Here is a 19,588-nt window from a genome sequence, read left to right on the forward strand (position 1 = left end):
ACTAGGTTTAACGAATGCAGCCCTGTTAGTTTAGTTCCCAACCATGCGATGACATTTTGTTTCGACATTTAATATACAATTCATAATTGTTCAACACTGGAATTCTGTCCGATAGGCTGAAATGGCAAAGTCTTATTGAAGAGATTAAATTAAGTGATATTCTAAATTAATTTACAACATACGGATAAATAATAAAATAAACGTAAGTGTGAAAGAAAGTTGTTCTTAAAACATGAGATCGCGTGTGAAACTTATTTTGAATCGATCTGTGTAACCTAAGAATTTAGCATGTGTTGTGGAGAGTCACCAATGTAGGATATTCAGTGAACGAAAAAAGTAAAAAAAAAAATGCAAAGTGGCGAAAAACATTCGGTTTCGAAGATTGGGCTATAAGCAGCCACGGCGACGTTGAAGCAAAATAAAGAAAAGAATTCGAAATACTAAATGTATAACGACAGGGTTACCTTCCCTTATAGCCATTGCAAGACATAAAAAAAAGGACACTTATAAAAACGCCAAGTTATAACAGGCATTTAATTATTATTTTTTTTATTATTTTTTTTATATATAGACAGTAGCTCCGTTAGCGCCAAAAACCTATTCCAATCAGTCATTTAGTTAGTTACACCAACAATTGGTAACGGTAACACTGCCCGTTTACATTCGAATTCGAAGGTGAATAAATGCGAATACCATCGCCGATTGAGGCCAACGAGCTGCTAGCTGCTGAACACACTGTTGTTGCTTATTTGTGCGCAAGTAAGATGAACAAAAGTTTCCTTAATTCAAAATGAATGAGTAGAAACGATACAGAAATAGCAATTTACTGTTTTCAATCGTAGATAGCACTGACAAGCTCGGAACATTAGCAAACGGACGGACAAAATTATTCCAACGAGGCGACTTCGAAAATCTTTTGTGATTATTTTACAAATGAAAATTTTGGTGAAGCAACTAAAGTGAATAAGGGGGCTTTTATGTCCGGAAAAAAGGTTTTAAACCTATTCATCTACTAAATAAGTGTGAAGTATTGAAATATTCTTAAAGGAAAATTTCTTGATTTGTGCGTGCGTGCGTGGATTCTGCTTGATCGAAAAGTCGTAGCTAGGCATAAAAAAATATGTATTGACGCTTAAAACACCTTCGATAACTACGACGACAATAATAAGCAGATATAATAAAATTATATAAATTAATAATCCATTTACCGATGCATACTCGCGATATTTGAGGATTCGCAGTATTTTCAGCATAGCCGTACTAGACAACTTTGTCGTGACACCATGTCCAATGCCCGTTGTTACATACTGTTGAAATCGTCGTGAACATCGGTTTAGATCACATTTTTCATTTCAATACTTTTGTAGAAAATAAAATAATCTCCGTTAATATGTTTACATCTTTCTTAATTACAAATTGTGAAAATCGAAGAATTTAATTTTAATTTTTTCTGGTCGAGGTGTCTAATGAATGTGGAGTGTGTGTGAGCTTTTGTCGTCAGGTGCATCTTTATTATAACCCTCAATTTCCAAAATAAATATACGGCAAAAGCAGACAACGCGACCAAAGAAAATGTAAGTATTAATATAATAACAAATATCAACGCACATGTTACGCGTATTATATCCATAGCTGCTTACATGGTTTTCGGTTCAATTTTTATCACTTGTGTGTAATAGAAATCTTAGCCTTATGCCATTTGCGGGTGTCAACACATCTGGTTGTCCTCGCCAATACCAGGCCATTGACTGCAAGTGAACTTATTGTATTTTATATTTTAGCATTTTTTAGATTTTTTAAATATGAAAAAAGTGATTATTCGAGTATCTGGGGTCTATTTTGTGAAAAATTTTTACATACTCTCCGTAATTTTATTATTATTATTATATTGACTGAAAATCAATTTTAAAACCGAAACAAAAGAAAAGAACCAAAGCTGCGGGTTTTTTTTTTTTTTTTTTGATACAAAGTACGTCAGGTGAATTTTTTTAATACAACAAAACAATACATATGTCTGTCCTATGTTATCTTTGGCCGGATAAAATTCCGGGTCCGGTCCGGTTACTTAATAAAGAATAGGATGTATGAATGCAACTTTACGAAGTTATCGGGGTGAGTTAATATGAACATACGTGCAATGCGAATTACCAGGAACTACGCCCGGTTTCCCCATCAAGTAATCACTTACATTCCTAGCTGAGTTAAGGAGATACACATTTCTTCCACTCACTTATGAAATTATTTATATAGATATTATACAGAGATCAGTAACAATAAGTGCACGCAGTTATAAATGAACGAAAAGTTGTTCACTTGAATCAGTCTCATGAAGCGGTAATCATTGCCGTCGATTGGTTAGGTCGACGTAACTGGAACGTCCTCTGATTTTTATCCGACCAAATGGTGTCAACTCAGCAATGTTCCTCCAAATTACTTCAGGGATGTTCAATTTCATTATTCATTGAAATTTTATGGTCATTATTGAATGTGTACAAAGAGATGAAATACAGCAAGAAGAAGACTCTTTCTAATTGGATTCTAAGCGGCTATTGGCGACAATGAATTGGGGGATTTCGTTTAATGTTTAAAAAGAATGTGGAATTGAAGTTAGTTTAGATAAAGTCGGAAACGGAAATCAAATGAACTGCGATGAAGTCTTCATAAAGCATAAAGAGAAAATTCTTTGTCTTCTATTATGTTATTGTTTTTTGTTGACGTTGGTAGTTGGTCTTGTTTTATTTTTCCAATTCCTCTTCCAGCTGCTATCGTCAGCTGTTTGCTGTATATGTGTGGTTAGGCGATCGGTAATTCGTGTGTGAATGCTGATTTTTCGTTTTATTTATTTATTTACAAACCTAGTTATAATTTAATAACAGTTCTTTTAATGTCATTGGTCTATATAATTAAAGTCAGTAATCGCTATGTTGTTTTTATAAAGAGATACTATTATAAACCATCTTCTATAAGCAGCGACTGTATGTTCAAAACTACTGTCGCCAAAATAATTTATGGTCGAATTAAAAATGTAATGAAATTTGTATGCTGGAGAAATTCGTTACTTTTCCTATAAGATGCATATATAAAATCCCATAAATAAATGTAACAATCGTGTGCATCTTACTCAAAAATATAATTTCCCATTGATCCATTAATAACAATAAGAAATAGATTAATGTGTATGAAATTGAGATGTTACCTCAAAGAGTGCAACTCTTCAAGATATTGGTTATAGCTAAAATCTATATGAAAAATTGCGGAGCTTACATATCAGAAAAATGGGCATAAAGTTGTAAAATTTAGTTTCCTATTTGTTTGGGACTATTTACAAAACATAGATACGATGAAATTGCTCATAAGTCGTCGCAGGTTTTTTTGTACGACTATGGAAGTTGTCCAAATATCGGGACATGCCAAAACGTTTGTTAAAAATGTATCCTTAGATTCAATTGAACTAATAAATGCGAACTACTGTTAGGTTACTATCATTAGTTTTCCTTTTCGGTTTTATGGGAACTACAAATTTTACACAATTTTCTTCATATATTTAAATAATGTCTATATCCGCTCATTGGATCTTATGTCTGGTTATGTATAAAAAACAGTAATGAAAACGTTTCGTTCATAAAATTTGCCCATTTCTGGTAGGTATATAGTTAGAAGGACTGTCCGTAATGGGCAATTTCAGTGTATTAACATAATTCCCAATGCAATAAAAGTATGAATTGATTAACAGATTGAATAAGCTGCTTTTTTTTTATTGTTTTTGGTAAACGTCAAAGACACTCTCATTAACATACAGGCATTATCCAGACAAAAATCAAGTCCTGTTCTGGTTACATAGAGATAACTGGTTTGCGAGAGAGACTAATCCCTCCTATAGCGTTGTGAGTCGCACCGTTCGATCTTGCTTAAACTTACCTCCGCGTAAAGGAATTCTGAATAATATAATACGTATTGTATTGAACTATTATTAGTCATTGTTGTCGACTGAAATTTGTCAATAAATGAAGGAATGATTATTTACTATTGTCATGTTTTACTAATCAACTTAATTTCAATTTAAGTTTTCACACATTTTTCAGAACTAAAACGGAGCAAAAATCAATTCGACAGCCACAATCTATAAACCCGACAACTAATTGATGGCTCAATTCAGTAAATACTCTTAACGGAATATGTATTTCAAAGCAAAAACGCTTTGCCTTGAGAATAACAGTGGAACAGTCTGAAGCGGTATAAAGGATCTTAGTTTCACACACAATTCAAAAACTAACAGAAAGCCGCAAACCAGACAGACGCCTCACATAAATCCCGTTTTTTTCTGTTCACCACACACTGCCACCATACGACACCATTCGCAACATAGTTCAATACTATACCGTTCCATTCTTTCATCGGCACCAGAGGAACCACAAAAACAGCGCGGTAAGCTTTTAAATGATATTCCTGATATTATGTATGTATATACTGATATATTTTTGAGATGTACATATGTACATATATATCACACAATTTTGTAACCAACATAGAAAAAACGGTGTTTCGCACAATTTTTCAGCTTTAAAAACAACCTGACATAAATGTTGATGGCTTTTTCGTTTTAAATGTGCTACCAATGTAAATTTATTTCAAAACTTTTGAAATTTAGAACCAAAAAATTTTCGTATTGAGCTAACTATACGAGGTGACCGAGTGCACCAGTAAAATAAGTACCAATAAAATAATATTACATAATAGTGATTTTTTGAATAAAAAACATTAATTATATTATTAGTATATAAAGAACTGTATTGTGAGGAATTTGAAATGTTGTGTAGTAATATATTTTTAAATATCTTCACATTCAAAGACATATCTGTTTGAGTTTAAAAACCGTATGTCAATTACAACTTTTGAAGAACCTAAAATAATATTTTTTTATTTAATTTTTTTCCCTTTTCTCTTGCTAAATTTCAGTAAATTACAAATATTTCCTTATCTTTTAGTTTATGAACTCTACAACCGAAAACCTAAACGACGCACTGCTCGAAGAAGTAATTCATAATTGACAGCACAATTGTTTCAACATTAAAAAGGTTTAATTACTTGAGATTCTTTGTGTTGCTCTCAATAACTAACTAAATATATATTTTAATTTCAGTGCCAAAAACCATAATTTCAAACATCAGTTACAAAAGAATACGTAGTCTTTAGAGATCATTGTTTTGTAAAAATATGGAATTGCGGGTTGGAAATAAATATCGCTTGGGTCGTAAAATTGGCTCAGGATCGTTTGGGGATATTTATCTTGGAACCACAATCAATACGGGCGAAGAAGTTGCCATAAAACTAGAATGCATTCGTACGAAACATCCCCAACTCCACATCGAGTCGAAATTCTATAAAACCATGCAGGGCGGCATAGGTATACCGCGTATTATCTGGTGTGGCTCAGAAGGTGACTACAACGTGATGGTGATGGAGTTGTTAGGTCCATCATTAGAGGACCTATTCAATTTCTGTTCCCGACGTTTTTCATTAAAAACCGTTCTATTACTCGCCGACCAGATGATATCTCGCATAGACTACATACACTCTCGGGACTTCATACACCGAGATATAAAACCGGACAACTTCCTCATGGGTTTGGGTAAGAAGGGCAACCTTGTTTATATAATTGACTTTGGACTAGCGAAAAAATTCCGCGACGCCCGCTCACTGAAACACATACCATACCGGGAAAATAAAAATCTCACTGGCACTGCCCGCTATGCGTCGATCAATACACATTTGGGCATTGAACAGTCTCGTCGTGACGATTTAGAATCCCTCGGTTACGTGCTGATGTATTTCAATTTGGGTGCACTGCCATGGCAAGGTTTGAAGGCAGCTAACAAGCGTCAAAAATACGAACGCATTTCGGAGAAGAAACTTTCCACGACGATATTGTCATTGTGCAAAGGTTTTCCCAGCGAATTTGTAAATTATTTGAACTTTTGCCGACAAATGCACTTTGAGCAGCGACCGGATTATTGCTATTTAAGAAAACTATTTCGTAATTTATTCCATCGTCTTGGCTTTACCTATGACTACGTATTCGACTGGAATCTGCTAAAATTTGGCGGCCCGCGCAATCCACAAGCCATACAACAAAATCAAGACGGTGGTGGTGAATGCCAACAGGGACAAGAAGCGTCTGCAACACAGCAACAACAACATCAACACAATCAAAAACAAATAGCTAGTGGTGTCGCTGCCATAGGTAGTGCACAAATCATGAATTCGGGCGGTGGAGCACAGACATTGGTCAGTAGTAGCGGGGCAATGGTCGGAGGTGGCGGCACTTCCCAAATGGTTGTGGGCAGTGGCACCGGTGGTGGCGGTCTTAATATGGATGATTCAATGGCGGCCACAAATTCATCGCGTCCTCCTTACGATACGCCCGAGCGACGACCATCGATTCGCATGCGTCCAGGTGGTGGTGGTGGTGGCGGAGGTGTCGGATGTGTGCAACCGAGCGTTGTCAACGACGTGAGAAACGCGAAATAATATTTTATTGTTTAGATTTCATCTACATACTATATACATATACATATATATATTTATATATATAAATACACACAATTAAAACTAGTTAATAGAGCATAGGTCAGGTCGTCTTCATCTAGTTTAGCAGTTTTAGATTTGGAAATTCGTTTATTCACTTTACTCATGGAGTAATGACAGTCTTTGTAGACATTGCAATGCTTCAAAATAAGTGCCGACCAATAAACGATGAAAGCAAAAAAATGGCAAGGAGATTACTTGTGATCCTAAAAAATCTCCATCCCACATTTATAGCCAGCACTTTCAGCGATATTATTTTACATGAATCAAAAAATAATAATTATAAAAATTACAAGCGTAAGCTTTAGTAATGCCAACTTATTTATAAAAAGAACTGCAGTAAACTGATTTGTTAGCGCAACAAACGCATCGGCGCAAAACAACAACAAAATACTTTCTATTAATCCGTAATTACACGAGAATCCGAATACATATTGTTTGTATTCGATGTAAGTGCACATCCACACACTTTATATATATACCATAATGTATATTGCATATATACAAAAATGCTTAAATATATATTAAAATACCTTTAATATTTAAGTTTATATTCCTAAATCGAAGCTTCTCTTGACATTTTAAATCTGAAATTACAGAAGAAACATTAAGAAGAATTAAGTGGGGCATTCGAGAAAATGAAACTGTACACAATTGAAGTAGTAGAAAAACATAACTAGGGTGTATTCTTAAAAATAGCAAAATGAAACGAAGTATGTATGTAACTAACATTAACAATAAATATAACACAAAAACCATTGGACATGTACGCGGATGAGTCATACTATGGACCAACTTTGTAAATGAGAAATTCAATGCTGCATATAAAACTTGTAATTCGTGCTAAATGTGATGAATATGATGAACATATAGTTGTAGCTGTGAAGAAATAAATTTATAAAGCATATTTGCTGTAGCTGAACTCATCCACCCAAAATATACATGTACACAAATAGTTTTGCATTGTATGTATATTTAATATATAATCATTCTTTAAGTTCCATACCTATTAATTATTTTATATTAAAAACAAAGAACAAATATTTGAAAACATACCTTATTTTGAGAATTAAAAATTAATTTTTTCTCTTAATTTCTGCTGAAATTATTGGACGGAACTTCAAAAGCTCCTGTTTTTAGATGCAAAGAAAATATATTGAATATTACAAGATACGATTGATTTAGGATCATACAAGACAATTGTAATCCACTTTTATAAAAATTTCGATATTTTTAATTGAACAAGAGTTTTTACAACACTTTGGAACCAATTTAACAAGCAAGTTGCTCGTTTACCTCATTTAATGAAATTAACAATGGTTAAAATTTAATTTTGTCGCTGAAAATTGTATTGAATATCTCTGAAATACGTATATTTCGAACAGCTTTATTAACACTAAAAATATGTATATATTGTAATTAATGCACACAGAAGATCGAAATACGATCGGGCTTTTGATTATAATGCTTCGAAAGTAACACAGTGATTGTTTATAATAATCTTTGTGTGCTGAAGATGGAGTAAGTATGTATGTATTTTTGACATCTGCATTTAAAATTATAATTTCTCTATAAAGGAATAAAATGGTGTATAACTTTGTTTGTAAATTTTAATTTGCTCGAATACATACTGAAAAAATGTAACCAAATGCTAGGGATTAAAGATCATTCAAGAAAATCAATTGCTCCAGAATCAAGGTTTATATAAATAACAAAAGAATGCAATTATGAGTAAAGCTTTATCTTTATATATTGTTTACTTCAAAATTTTAAGTAAAAAATATAGAATGTTTTACATACATATGTATGTATAAAGCCGCATATCTTTTTCGTTGTCAATGATTTTAATGCATAAATCCAAGCTAGTTTTATAACAACAAAACCATTTAAGAAATAATTATTAATGCAATAAATATAAAATATTTGATAAAGCCAATTAAAAAACAAAATCGAACATTTAAATATATTAGAAATTACATATGTATATGCATATATGTGTATAATATACAAATGTGGAATAAAGCTTAACAAAACATTTATTAATTTTAATTAAAACTAAACTTACTATAAGTAGTTATATGTAAACTATTTAATTACGAAATAAATTTATTTAGAATGCGCTAGAAATGTAATATATCTAAATATATATTTCATAAGAAACATAGTAACAAAAATTATAAATATAAAATACCTTAAAAACATAAAAACATCAAAAAGAACACAACTAAATGTATCTTTAATAATTAATGCAACAGGCAAACGACAAAGGACACGTAGATGGAGTCCCTAATTAGCTATTAGTAACTGATAAATATTTAATTTAATTCAATTCAATGCATATAAATACGAGATATGAAAATAAAACGTAACTATATGAATTAACAGTATCCACCAATTTTTTATTATTCTTTTTTTATATATTCGCGTGTTGGATTTGTAACAGTGCTTTAAAATGCTGTCGTGCAAAAGGTTTCCAAAAGCCCATTAAATAAGTTGAATATTTGGACTTGGTCAAATTATTCTTGTCCATTGTTTATTCATTGTCATTCTTGTTAGAATTCCAGCGTAAACTTATTGGAGGACATTTTCGTAGCATAGTAAAAATATTAGACGGTCGCTTAGTGGTTCAAAGAGAAATTTATAGCGAAAAAGCAATCAAAAATTGTGGGCACCTAAGTATTTGTAACATTATCTTTATCTCTTGAATCTATCTTTTTGAATTAGGTATTTTTGTCCAATTAGCACAGTGTAAAAAATTCAGTAAATTTGTAGATAAACCCAAATCTCATTAGACAGTTTTGATTATGAACTGTACTAAATATTTATATGATTTGGACCAATCATTGCACGACATTTGTAGTGGCTCTCTTCACTGTAAAAGTGTTGTGTGTAACTATAACATCAACAAATTGTTTGCAAATTGTACATTTAAGACTGCGCTTATGCAAAATAAAGCAATGTATTAATTATGCTTGCATATTCTAATAACATGGGTCTGCCTTAAATAACTGAAAAATTAAGTATAAGGGCAAATGAATTAAAATAAAGTATATTGGAGTACAAGAAGAATCTGTGTGAACCTTTTAAAGCAACCCTGTCCGTACTAAAGAGACATGTCTCAGAGAAAAGTTGGCTGAATATTAACCACCGTACATTGTGTATTATTTTGCAGTTGGGTGTTAATTGCGATTTCAGTTGGTTTCAATCTTTGTCGAGAATATTTTGTAATAAAAAGAGTTCTGCAATTTCTGGAAGTTGCTTATTGATTGGATAAACTGTAACAGTAAAGCAAGAAAAGTTTCAAAAGGATTGCTGCACTTTAAAATGAAGTATTTATTATTGTTTGCCTTGCTTCTTTTAGCAGGTTAGTTTGCATACCGGCATATACGAATCTCTATCGACTTTATAATATGTTATAATGAATTTAATATTACTAAAAATATCATATTTTGTATAGGTGTGGGAGAGATACTAGCAGATGAAAGCACAGAAGATGTAGAAACTATTGATTTGAATTTAGGTTCCTTCAAGGAAGGTTCCAGAACAGGTAAGGCAAATCACATTTGTATACGTAGTAGATATTGCCGTTCACTTGCTATCGATATTAGCTGATATCGCCTAATTTCTTCTGTGCGTGATTTGTACACGTCACTGCTAAAATATTCGCAAAAGCATTTATTATTTTTATTAAATGTGTTCACATATATAAACAGTAAATTTAATAAATTTTCGTTCAGATGCTGAAACTCTCAAGCGTGAGGAAGAGGCAATAAAGTTGGATGGATTGAGTGTTGCACAGATGAAGGAGGTCCGAGAGAAGGTGAGTAATGTTTAAATATTTAAAGTATACGGTTTGATTGAAATAGTATTTTTTGGGTTAAGATTAAGCTTTTGCCACGTCTGTCATTTCAGTTGTGAGAGAAATTGTTTTCAACCAATACATTTCGATTTAAAAAATCCAAATAATTATTAATCTACTTTCTAAAATTCTATATGTACCATAGGCGGAGAAATTTACATTCCAGACGGAGGTAAATCGCATGATGAAACTCATAATAAACTCATTGTACCGAAACAAAGAAATATTCTTGCGAGAATTGATTTCCAATGCCTCTGATGCTATTGATAAAATACGCCTACTTGCCCTCACGAACAAGGGTGAATTGGATACTAATCCAGAATTGAATATACGCATTAAGGCTGATAAAGAGAATAAGATTTTACATATTATGGATTCGGGAATTGGTATGACTCATCAAGATCTGATCAACAATTTGGGTACAATCGCCAAATCGGGCACTGCCGATTTCTTATCTAAAATGCAAGATACGTCGAAGACAGAATCTGGCCAAGACCTCAATGACATGATTGGACAATTTGGTGTTGGTTTCTACTCAGCTTTCTTGGTAGCCGATCGTGTAGTCGTTACTACAAAGCATAATGCTGATAAACAATACATTTGGGAATCGGACGCTAATAGTTTCAGTATTGTTGAAGATCCTCGTGGTGACACTCTTAAACGAGGTTCTATTATTTCCTTGCATTTGAAAGACGAAGCCCAAGATTTCCTTGAGGAAGATACTGTACGCGAATTGATCCGCAAATATTCTCAATTCATAAATTTCCCGATTTTAATGTGGTCAAGTAAAACTATTGAGGAAGATGTGCCAATCGAAGAAGATTCCACAACCGAAGAGTCGGAAAAGGCTGAAGACAATTTAGAAGATAGCGATGATGAAGCTAAGGTGGAGGAAGAATCTGAAAACGTCGACAAGGCAAAGACAAAGAAAGTCTCCAAAACTGTTTGGGATTGGCAACTAATCAACGACAGTAAACCTATTTGGACTCGCAAACCAGCCGATGTCACTGATGATGAATACACAGAGTTTTATAAGACACTTACCAAGGACAGCAGCGAACCTCTAACACATACACATTTTGTTGCAGAAGGAGAAGTTACATTCAAGAGCTTATTATACATTCCAAAAGTTCAACCATCAGAATCTTTCAATCGTTATGGCACCAAAGCCGATAATATAAAATTATATGTACGTCGTGTTTTTATAACCGACGAATTTAATGATATGATGCCTAATTACTTGAACTTCATTCGTGGTGTTGTTGATTCCGACGATCTGCCTTTGAACGTTTCGCGTGAAACACTTCAACAGCATAAATTAATCAAGGTTATAAAGAAGAAGTTGGTTCGCAAGGTTTTAGACATGATTAAAAAGATCGATAAGGACAACTACAGCAAATTCTGGAAAGAATACTCAACCAAGTAAGTAAAGAAGACAGTCTTCGTTTTTTAAATCTAAATATATCAAATATCAATTTTAAATATTCTACTTTCTTTGGGAGCTTGTTTTTATACTTTTTCTTCTAATTTCCAGCATTAAACTCGGTATCATGGAAGACCCCAGTAATCGTTCTCGGCTTGCCAAGCTTTTGCGGTTCCAATCATCCAACGGAAAAGATCTAACCTCTCTTGCTGAATATGTTGAACGTATGAAGGCCAAGCAGGAACATATATTCTTTATTGCAGGTGCTAACCGTGCCGAAGTCGAAAAATCACCATTTGTCGAACGCCTGCTGAGCAAGGGCTATGAAGTCCTTTACCTTGTTGAGGCTGTTGACGAATACTGCATTTCCGCCCTGCCTGAATTCGATGGTAAGAAATTCCAAAATGTTGCCAAAGAAGGATTTAAATTAAACGAGTCCGAAAAAAGCAAATCAAGATTTGAAGAACTAAAATCAACGTTTGAACCACTCGTAAAATGGTTGAATGAAGTGGCACTTAAGGATAAAATTTTGAAGGCACAAGTTTCAGAACGCCTTAGCAACTCACCATGTGCACTCGTTGCTGGAATGTTCGGCTGGACTGGTAACATGGAAAGGTTGGCATTGTCCAATGCGCACCAAAAATCTGATGATCCACAACGTAGCTACTACTTGAATCAGAAAAAAACATTAGAAATAAATCCCCGTCATCCACTTATTCGTGAACTCTTGCGTCGCGTCGAAGCTGATGAAGCTGACAGTACAGCGAAGGACATGGCTGTAATGATGTTCCGCACGGCTACTTTACGTTCAGGCTTCATGCTGCAAGAGACATCCGATTTCGCAGATACCATTGAAAAAATGATGCGGCAATCTCTGGGAGTGCCATTAGATGAACAAATCGAGCTAGATGAAGATGATGAGGATATTGCTGGCGATACTGGAAACGATGAGGAAAATGACAATTTATCAGAGAACAAAGACAGCGAGGATGATGAGGTTCACGATGAACTCTAAACTAGAAAAATTTAAGTTTAGATCTTTAGATAAAAATTATATTTTTATGAATAGTAGACTGATTTTTTTCAGTTTGATCCCTTTAATCATTTCGCCTGCATTGCATGTATATTTCTGCATCATACTCTGAATTTGTATTTATTATAGTGATCGAAATAAGCGAAGGCAAATTCGCTACTCGCAAGGTAATATTATATACTACCTCAAACAGCGATTAATACATTTCCACAAAGCGCATTTTTAGTGCTCAATTTTGGTATCTACATACATAAACTTCTTAAAATGATGGAAAATATTTCTACTTGTAATCTAGAATTAAAATAAAACACAAATTTAAATAAAAAAATTTGTTCTTAAAAAATTGTTGATATTTTATTGTCTTGATTATTGAAAGATATATTTATTTTTAAAAATATGAAAAAGGGGCTTGCATGGATTTTTTTTTACATTGGCACATGACATAGGAAGTGATCAGAAAATTTCCACCGCTAAAATATTATAAATTTCAAATTTCTTTTATCTTACAAATTATTCATATATCAATAGTATCTCTTATAGTCCTCAGTGATAATCGTCTGCACCCAAATATTGCATATATTGTCGTTGTTTGTTCAAATGGGATACGGCTTCAGTATGGGAAAATTCATACTTATCCTTGAATATATGAACCAGCCATTCGGGCATCAACGCATTAGCGAATAGCGTAGGATACTACATATTTGCATTTGTTTTATTACATAGCATTTAAGTAAATTTTGGTACCCACCTGAGATATTCCATCTTGTTCGGCCTCATATACCTCACCAAGTTTGTGCATCATCTTCAGCTGTTTTTCATGATCGATCAGTTCAATAACAGAATAGTGGTTGATTCCTTTGTAATCATCTACTCTCGGCTTTGAGCGCAATTCACGGAAAATAATATCTAATTGAATTTTGTATTTAGGAAGGGTGTTCAAAATTTCATCAGAGGTCATGTTATTGAGTGACCTGTAAAAAAATTGCCAAGTTTTATCTTTATTACTGGCTTTTACAAGTTGCTTATAGAAAAAGTTACTTACAATATTTTGACTTTTTCAGGTACTTGCACAAGATTTTGTAACATTGCTTTCATTTTTCTATTTACTCTTATCTGTTCTCGTTCTTTGCGCTCATTTTCTGCTATTTCCTCTGCAGTAGGATAAATTATTTGCTTTACAATCCTCAAGTTATTTTCTTTATGTTCATTAGTAATTTTAAAAATTGGCTTTTTGAATTTGGAATTTTTTATCAAATGGGTTTTCTTTGATTGAGTTTCATGCTGGTTAACGGCATCATCTTTTTCTTTTCGTTGGCAGTTTTTCTGGGCCGATGTCAACTTAGACGTATATTTTACATCACTCTCCGTTTTAGAATAAAAGCAGTCTCGCTTATCTTTGCTGATTGGCCCCGCCTTTTTCTTTTTAGTTTTAGGAGTAGATTTGATGTATTCTGACTGAAAAGGAAATACTTTCTAGATGAGTCTGCAGACCTTCAAAATGTGTATGCTTTTATTAAATTAATTTCTTCCGTTGTTCTCGTGATGTGTTCATCACTTTTTGGGTCAGATTCATAGCGTTCTCGGATAGTATTGATAGTGTTTACCTTTAACTTGTGTTTGTTTCTAACAAAGGAAGTAAGATCTTCTGATTCATATCGACGAGCTTTTACAGGGAACCGTTTTGATCGTCGTAATACGCTGTGATGCTCATCAATGTTCGGTACATTCTTCGATAATGACTTCCCTGGTTCTTTAGCATGTTCATAATTTTTCTCTTTATTCATGTTTTTTAATCTATATTTTGATGCTACTTTTTAATCCCCAGTTTTTTATAAAAGCATTCACGATTTTGTGGAGGAATAACAAAATTTCCATTTGAGCCTTTCAATTCAGTATTATAGCTTGGAGTTGACATTTGAAACACGTCTTCACCGAACTTAGGAATTTTATATGAGTTTTTAATTTCACTCAAAGATGAATCAGATTTCATTTTTATTTAACTCCAATGTAGCAGTTGACATTGGCAAACATTTTTAATTTTCTGATATCTACTTGAAGGGGACACGCATTTTTAATCCACAAATTTTACTTTTAACAGTGCTATCTCATCAATAAAAATACGAGCAGATAATAGCACTCTGAATGAACTCTATTTTGTCAAGAATTTTCAATAACTATATCTGCTAATATCACAATATTTATTGCACTAATATCAAAGATAACATTTTACGAAAACAAATAGATAGATAGATTTATTTTCGTCCCACTATCGATACTTTATTTTGACTATCGATGCTTTATGCCTATCTTTCAAAATTTCAATTAATAAAATATAGAGTGACGTGAGGAAACTCCAATAAATTGAAGGAATTATTTCACCAAAATTATCCGATATTATATGTGTAATCATAGGTCATAAAAAGATTCAGCCATTTTCAGGTCAAAAGTTTTGCTGGACGCAGTGAAGGTGGATACAAAAGCCTAGAGCTATTTATAGCAAAGACTCTGCTTGAAAGACGCTCGAAAAACAGCCCATTGGTATGCGGTCCCGCAATACCTGCTCCCATACCTTCCGGTGTCATTGTACCGCTAGATAGTGTTGCCCCTTAGAAATAGGTCGAGTGTGGAATCACTCCTCATTTACTGACGTCGCTAAAACAAAAAACAGCAGCAAGAAACTACTTTCAAAAATTCCTGTTCATGTGTTTATGTCCATAAATTTTGTATGGTCGTTCAACGCTTTTATTTAGGTACGCCGGTTAAGTGGTTGCAAACTTAACTATTTTCAATCGAAGTTTCATTGGTGTTGCCAACCTAAAAAAAAATGAAGATTTGACATATTTAAACAGCTGACAACCTTTGAACATTTCTAACAGCCTAAAGATAATTGACCATTAAATGGATTGTCTTTTTTTTTTTACTAAATGAGATGAAAGAACATTACCACGAACTCTCCAGTTCTTTGATGACGATGGTTATCAATAATGTATTTTAAATGGATTTAACTTTGGTCTAAAGAAGCCTACTATGGCTGTGGTTGCTACAAATCCTCTTTTAAATATTATGAACACCATATTTGAAAGTACATATATTCCTAGGAATAGTAGATTGTGTCGACTCGTTACATTGGAAACACTTCCCACGGTCCCTTCAATCGAATCAGTAAAAATAATTCCCAAAATTCAGTTTCGAGGCTTTAATTTACGAACTCAACAAATGTTTCACTTTCTATGTATTTTTACAAAATAACTGATTAAAATATAAACCTGCAATAGAGGCCTACATAAATTCAACAAAAACAGATAACTCTGAGGGACATTATGCATAAAGAGTAATTAAAATATTCTGATGGGTTAAGTTATAAAGAAAAATACTGAAAACGCGATTCGATTTATGCAAAAAGATGAATTTTGCTGTTTGTACTGTTACAGGAAGGGTGTCTTATATTTTTTATTTATTACGGCTCTAATATTTGTTTATTTCAACATTTTGGTTAATTTTCGGATATTTCCTCATGAACCAAAAGTTTTTTTAAAGTTTTAATTAGTTGTAGACCATGACCAATCCAACTTTAAGACTTATAATTACTCTCTATTTTAAGTCCTTTAGTATGTTATAAGTATATTTTAACATTATCTTAAATAAAATCAAAACTAGTCTTCTCTACAGCCACCATAAGTCATGTTTTCGTAAGACTTGTGTAGTGTAAATTTATACGAAATAATTCTTTTTCCCTATCCTGTAGATAACGAATACAAGAAAAAACTAACATTTGCTAATAGTGATCATCTGTAGCCATATATTGTAGGTAAAGTTGCTGTTTGTTTAAATGAGTCACTGCTTCGCTGTAGGAAAAATTATACTTATCCTTAAATATATTTACTAACCACTCGGGCATCAAGGCATTCGCAAAAAGCATTGGATACTAATTAAGAAAACAATTAAGATTTAGAAATTATTTTAAGCATTTATAAAAAAAACACGTTTCCACTTACGATAGATGTGCCATCTCCGTCTTTTTCGTATACTTCCCCGAGTTTGTGCATAATTTTCAATTGTTTGTCATTATCTATTAGTTCAATAACTGAAAAGTGGTTAATTCCATTGTAACCGGATACTTTAGGTTTCGATCGTAGTTCATTAAAAACAGCGTCAAGCTGATTTTTATATTTCGGAAAAGTGTTTAAAATTTCGTCACCGCCCATATTGTTCAGAGTTCTGACTTTCCATATATTATTTAAATGTACAGATTATAACAGAATAATTGTGTTTACTTACAAAATTTTGACCTCCTTGGGCACCTGTATTACTTGCTCCAAAAATGATTTTATTTTTTTGTTAGCCTTAATTTGTTCGTTCTGCCTATGCTGGCTATCTGTATCTTTAGTGGTAATAATTGAACATGCTCTGGGCGCTTTTACCTTGGATTTAGTTATTTTTGAAATCTTTTTGGCTACAACCAACTCCTCAGGTTGCTTCTTAGTCAACCAATTACTATTTGATTTATTTTCCTGACAGTGAAAATTGTCGAACTTTAGGCTTCGTTGTCGCTTCGCCTTTAACAATGTTTCTTGCGTTTTTAATCCAATTTTGACTGCAGGTTCCTCAATAAAATCATCGCTTTCCTCATAGGAATTGAAAGATTCCTCATGTTTGCCGATGACCACTTGACTATTTTTTCCTCTTCGGGCCGACGTGCGCTGGGGACGATGGTTATTTCTTTTTATTGCAAATTGTTGTAATCCATCATCTTGCGGAGCTTTAGTATTAACTGCTGGACCCTTTTTAGCCTTTTCCTTATCAATCGACTTCAACTTGACATTTTTAAATTTTACCAAATTTTTTTCACTGCTACTGATATCATCACTACTATAGTTTGAAAATATATCTCTATCTTCCAAATGTTTTGAATTTACATCTGGTTCAGCAATATTCTCCGAGTCTCTGCAAACATTGGCGGATATTATCTGGAAAACTACAAATTTTTAGTTTAACTCGTTGTATTTTTCAAATTACTTACATACCTTCCTTTTTCTTTCAGATTGTCTATGAAATAAGCATTTTAACGATACTGGGTAATCTTTCTTTTCCAAACATTCAATACCTAAAAGCTTAGAAATTGTTCTCACAGCTGTCGAGGAAATTGAAACCACAACATCAATTTCATCGTTTAACTGAAAAGATTTCTCTTTGAGTACTCCCTTATCGAGCTTACTAATTGTCTTATCCAACTGAGCGTCAAATGTTTTCCAATCTGATCTATCTAACCAATGTAAGTCCCGCTGTTCTTCTGTATTTAAACTCTCATCTGATGACTTTTCAAATTTTAGACGGCATAGAAATTTTCTACCGTTGTGCTATTTAACGACGAATATGTTTTCTGAATGAAATACATATGTATGTAAGTAAGGACTTACCTCACGTAATTGCAATATGCACGAATTAAGAATACGCATTATTTTTTATGGGAAAAAATATTTTCAGACTAAAAGGCGCCAGTTTCAAATGATTCCAATATTTCACTTATCCTTTTTCTTATTTTCTTCTATGTCAAATTACTCGAAAGCTGTCAAATTAGGGCGGTATTTCAATAGAATTATAATTCTACGTTCCTTCACTTAAGTGCTGAACACATACAGCACGACAGACTATAAGCGACATCTATTAAATATTAAAATACACACATTCTTACGGACACAGTTATTTAGACAGCTGCTCGACTGCAGGACGTCAGTTGTCGCTGTCGCTGCCTTGGAAATATAATCTCAAATTTTCCGACGACAGTAGATATAGTAGTGATGCCACTAATATGTAAAATGTAAAATTATTCAAAGCTCTAACAAACCTGACGTTATTATAGAAATAAAAGCATATAAGCTCTGTTATATCATTTGTAATAACAATTTAAAATTTAATTTACCTATTTACTTATTTTTTTTCATAAAAAATTCATTTTGAACAAAATATTAAAATTTCATTGATGTGTAATACCATGTTCAGACCGAAAATTTAAAAGATTAGATTACAATTAAGCATTTCATAACCCAACAGTGTTCTTACTCCCGTTGGAAAAAATCAAAAACAGCTATTTTTGGCATTCAAGAATTCACATCAATCAATATTTATGAAAATAAAACATTGTCTATAGTATTTTGTAATAAAAGCCGTATTTTTTGAAATATTTTCTACATTGTGGAAATAATGGACTAATTTTTTCATTTGCGAAGTCGATTTTCAGGTGAAATTAGATTAATTGCTGTAAAAAAAATTTGTTTGTTTATATTTTTTTCTCTTTGTAGAGTCTAACCGTGCGATTCTGTACGGTGATACAGTATCAAGTCTCTAAATTTGATAGAGACAATTTTTGACACTTGAGACGATTTTGCTATTCTGTAAGTGACAGTCACAAAATCTATTACATTTAATAACTCAGAGATGCTTTTAAACTTGGATGAAAATAAATATGTCGATAACAAAAATTAAATTTTCTATAACCTAGTCGAAAAAGATAATTATCAATCAAAATAAAATTATATGTTGATTTTGTTTCATWATATTTTCGAAATTTTTGTAAAATTGATTTATTTTTAACCTTTTTGTGTTTGATTTGCTTACAAAAAATAAAAAATTGAGAATCGATTAATATTAATGATGATCTCTGCTCAGTATATTCAAAATGGCAGACAAG

General features: G+C 32.7%; 4 protein-coding genes across 10 annotated transcripts; 2 read left to right on the top strand and 2 right to left on the bottom strand.

Moving 5' to 3' along the window:
* Nucleotides 1–102: 102 nt before the first annotated feature.
* On the top strand, nt 103–8,199 carry LOC108978731 (discs overgrown protein kinase). 7 transcript variants are annotated; one of them, XM_018949147.1, is made up of 7 exons: nt 103–202; nt 572–759; nt 843–992; nt 1,460–1,574; nt 4,083–4,425; nt 4,986–5,075; nt 5,141–8,199. In XM_018949147.1, the coding sequence occupies exon 7, from the start codon at nt 5,215–5,217 to the stop codon at nt 6,526–6,528; it is 1,314 nt and encodes a 437-aa protein (XP_018804692.1). In that variant the 5' UTR covers nt 103–202; nt 572–759; nt 843–992; nt 1,460–1,574; nt 4,083–4,425; nt 4,986–5,075; nt 5,141–5,214; the 3' UTR covers nt 6,529–8,199. The 7 variants fall into 7 exon arrangements, with proteins under 7 accessions (XP_018804692.1, XP_018804693.1, XP_018804694.1 ...); XM_018949148.1 differs by having other exon boundaries at nt 843–1,574; nt 4,065–4,425; XM_018949149.1 differs by lacking the exon at nt 843–992.
* Nucleotides 8,200–9,744: 1,545 nt separating this feature from the next.
* On the top strand, nt 9,745–13,203 carry LOC108978726 (endoplasmin). The gene is made up of 5 exons (XM_018949138.1): nt 9,745–9,949; nt 10,043–10,132; nt 10,323–10,405; nt 10,590–11,866; nt 11,979–13,203. The coding sequence occupies exons 1-5, from the start codon at nt 9,910–9,912 to the stop codon at nt 12,880–12,882; spliced, it is 2,394 nt and encodes a 797-aa protein (XP_018804683.1). The 5' UTR covers nt 9,745–9,909; the 3' UTR covers nt 12,883–13,203.
* Nucleotides 13,204–13,262: 59 nt separating this feature from the next.
* LOC108978728 lies at nt 13,263–15,114 on the bottom strand. The gene is made up of 4 exons (XM_018949140.1): nt 14,505–15,114; nt 13,943–14,355; nt 13,649–13,871; nt 13,263–13,593 (listed from the first exon to the last, which is right to left on the bottom strand). The coding sequence occupies exons 1-4, from the start codon at nt 14,682–14,684 to the stop codon at nt 13,444–13,446; spliced, it is 966 nt and encodes a 321-aa protein (XP_018804685.1). The 5' UTR covers nt 14,685–15,114; the 3' UTR covers nt 13,263–13,443.
* Nucleotides 15,115–16,100: 986 nt separating this feature from the next.
* Nucleotides 16,101–18,478, bottom strand: LOC108978727 (uncharacterized protein CG4951). The gene is made up of 5 exons (XM_018949139.1): nt 18,318–18,478; nt 17,925–18,257; nt 17,179–17,867; nt 16,896–17,118; nt 16,101–16,825 (listed from the first exon to the last, which is right to left on the bottom strand). Exons 1-5 carry the CDS (start codon nt 18,354–18,356, stop codon nt 16,676–16,678), a joined length of 1,434 nt encoding a protein of 477 aa, XP_018804684.1. The 5' UTR covers nt 18,357–18,478; the 3' UTR covers nt 16,101–16,675.
* Between the last annotated feature and the right edge of the window lie 1,110 nt (nt 18,479–19,588).

This window comes from Bactrocera latifrons, unplaced genomic scaffold (assembly GCF_001853355.1).
Source record: "Bactrocera latifrons isolate USDA-ARS-PBARC rearing strain unplaced genomic scaffold, ASM185335v1 scaffold_126, whole genome shotgun sequence".
Lineage (NCBI taxonomy): Eukaryota > Metazoa > Arthropoda > Insecta > Diptera > Tephritidae > Bactrocera > Bactrocera latifrons.